The sequence below is a fragment of the Hevea brasiliensis genome, chromosome 15, assembly GCF_030052815.1.
Source record: "Hevea brasiliensis isolate MT/VB/25A 57/8 chromosome 15, ASM3005281v1, whole genome shotgun sequence".
NCBI lineage: Eukaryota > Viridiplantae > Streptophyta > Magnoliopsida > Malpighiales > Euphorbiaceae > Hevea > Hevea brasiliensis.
This window is the reverse complement of record NC_079507.1, coordinates 8860808-8864110: the sequence shown is the minus strand read 5'-3', so window position 1 is coordinate 8864110 and position 3303 is coordinate 8860808. Positions and strand designations below refer to the sequence as shown.

The 3303-nt window shown below is 39.6% G+C and overlaps 1 protein-coding gene across 1 annotated transcript; it reads right to left on the bottom strand.

Annotated features, from left to right (window-relative positions):
* Positions 1-1077: 1077 nt before the first annotated feature.
* LOC110633552 (probable carotenoid cleavage dioxygenase 4, chloroplastic) lies at positions 1078-3303 on the bottom strand. The gene has a single exon (XM_058136926.1). It carries the CDS (start codon positions 3209-3211, stop codon positions 1388-1390), a length of 1824 nt encoding a protein of 607 aa, XP_057992909.1. The 5' UTR covers positions 3212-3303; the 3' UTR covers positions 1078-1387.

The window sequence follows — 3303 nt, the reverse complement described above, 5'->3', positions numbered from 1 at the left end:
GAGCCCTGTCCCGAGTTGTCATGGATCTGAACCAAGTTACAGGATAAGCTAGAGGTGATCTTAGATAGGAAGGCTGTCTCTACAAGTTCAAAGTAAAATACACTGATAGGGAGACCAGCACCCTTAATTTGATATCAGAATGGCCAGAGATCACGTCAAAGATCACGACTGAGATCAAGCACGATAATCAATGTGTATGCTATTATATGCAAATAAGGAAAAGGCAAAAGATCCAACCGGGATTTTTGGTGATTATTTCTCATCTCTGCATAAATAAGTTTCAAAGGTTAACCCAATTACGTCTTTACATTTAACTGAAAAGTTAGTCATTCTATTGTCTCATTGAAAACAATTTCCATTACTGATTGGAGCATTGAAGTGGCTATTAGATAGCCACCATGCCTCATTTTGCTTTCTAATTACAAGCAACCAAATATCTGACATCAACTTGAGATCCAAAAAGTTACGACAACATCCCCTATCATTTATTATGAGCTTTTGAGTTTCACACATATTTGGATTAATTATTTCCCATTGCAATTTTAATTATTTTCTGTAACGCCAAAATGCTAAGGGTTGATTTATTGTATTTTCTCATCTAAATGTTGATACAGTTTTGATATATACCATTGATGTTCTTTGTTTTTTTTAGTACATTCACATACCTTCCCTACCTTTGTGGGCATTTCTAATATTAAATTTTAGGATTTCATTTAATTATTTCATTGATTAAACTCATAAAAAAATAAAAAATAAAAAATAAAAACTTTCACTCTTATCAACTGATTAAGGCATTAAGAGGTGAGTTTAGTTGAAAAAAAAAAAAAGTGATGTGACTTGTCGTAACAAAGAAGGAAAGTGAAAAATTCAATGGAGCCAGATGCCCTACTAAACTAAGAGTCATCTTTGTAAATATGTAGTTATATGGTCCAGAAAGACTAAGATTTCAACAGCTATTTTAGTTATATCTAGAAGGAAAAAAAAATTGTTAAAAAAATCCCACAAAAGCGAACCATTTTGTAAGCATAAAATTAAGAAATTCAAAAACAAATTAACAAAAAAATTGAAGAATAGATCTTGACTTCCATGAAAACAACATATATATACGAAATAATTACAAATTAATGTCAATAATAAATCTAAAGAAAAGTAAGTCTTGTGATAAGAAAAATTCAGTATTGTTCATTACCATATGTATATTTACTAATTTTACCATGTATATTTTTCTATCGTTTACACATGTCCCACCACTTATATGAAATGAACTCCATCTTGTAAGTAAAATCCACTCCATAAGGAGATTCACCTAAGAATTTCACCCATATGATTGGTCATCCCTGTAGGGTTACTATAGGTAAAAGTTTCCTTCCCATAGAAACATGAGTAGCTACAGCTTTTTCAGGTCACTCTCCCTCACAAAAAGTCCGTGGAAGCCATAAGGAACTCGCCGGGGCAGCTTGACAGCAGCCACAATATCAAGATTTGGCGACTTCGCATCCATCACCAAGAACTTGGACTCTCCAGCAATCTCATCATGAACATATGACACCACATACCCATCATCCTCTTCTGCCCCTGATTTTTCAGGCTCTCTCGCCACAAAGAAAGGCTCACCACCATAGCATCTTGGCCCGAACAACCTACTAGCCACCGTGCACTCCTGGCGCCCCCCTTTTGACACATCCAGCTTCACCACCCCTGAAATCTTTGGCATTGGATCACCTATGGCTGCATATATGAATCTGTTCTTTTCCCCAACATATGCAGGATTTATCACTCCAAAGTCTAGATTTCTGGCTGAAATTGGGTTTCTTGTAACTATGCCAGTTTTCAAGTCTATTCTCACCTTCTCCACCAAGGCATGGACAAGCTCCATTCTCTCCATTGTATGTTCTACCGATAAAATGTTGGGCGCCAAAATGACAATAGCATCGTCTTCATCCCATGCATTGATGGCGTGTATAATGTTGAACCCAGGCACATCGAACCATCTCATTTCTGACTCGTCGGTTGCATATCGCGGGATGACTCCGATTTTTGATACTTTTGCTGGGTCTGAACCCACCGGAGAGCCTCCTCTGAAGATCATTTCCGTGGGGTTCATCCCAATTTGTATGTCTGCAAATATAGCATACTTCTTGCTAATAGCGAAGTCGTGAAGGAAAGATGGTTGCATCATGGAAAATATAGGCACATCTGGCTGTTTATTTCCATTTGAATCGAAGCGAAAGTATGTTAAAAATGGAGGAACAGGACCATATCGAAAAGCAAAGGTCTCTCCTGTCTGAAAGTCTATCTTGGGGTGAGCAGTCATGCTAAAGAACAACTTTCCATCAAAATCATGGCGACCCAGAGTCTCAATATCCCCATTTGATGTCAAACGCACAGCATAAGGTAGATCAGACTCACCAAGTGCATAGAGTTTATCGCCAAACATAGCCAGGCTGGTGTTTGCTAGACCAATGCCATTTGCAGGATTGAATTGACCGGAAAGAATTCGAGCAGCGGAGAGAGCTCCACGGGCTGCAGAGGCAACCAGGCCATTGAATCCAGAGAAGACATTTGGAAGAAGCGAAGCACCAGCATCACGCTCCGTAGTGTATTTATATGTCTTGACATATCGGCTGCAGAGAATGGCCTTGCCTTGAGAGATTCTGATGGAGTGAAGCATGCCATCTCCATCAAATAGGTGGTAAGGTCCTCGAGGCAGGTACTGTGGGTTCGGACCATTACGAATATAAGCACCATCAAGGCATGATGGAAGAGATCCCTCTATCACCTCACACTCAGTTGGAGGAAGCTCATCAACGGGAGCAAAGTTGTTGGAAAGTATGTATCTAGGATCCACTGATGACCGGATTGGAGGATCTATGAAGTTGTTGATTACATCATCCAAGGCACTGAATACCATAGCTGGTAGGGTGGGTTTTACTCTTCTCTTTGCCCCAGCTGCTGCTGCAGAAGGAGGCGGCTGCGACAATGACGACGACTTAGTACTAGTTGTGACGGGTGGAGTAGTAGTATTAGATGTTCTTTTGGTGGTGGTAGGTCCTGTAGTTGTGGGTTGAGGTTTTTCTTCAATTCTAACAGATGACACATTGAAAGGATGGAGATGAGGAAAAGGAAATGAATTGGGGATGGTGATCTTAGGGCTGAGAAAGAGTTTTGAAGTTTGCACAGAACAGAGGAAAGAGGAAGAAAAGGCATCCATGTTGTTACCTTTGTTAACAAGAAGAAGGATGTGAGAAATAAGACGCTAGAGGGCTAATTAAATTTGAAGCTGTGAAAAGCTCACGCTATTTC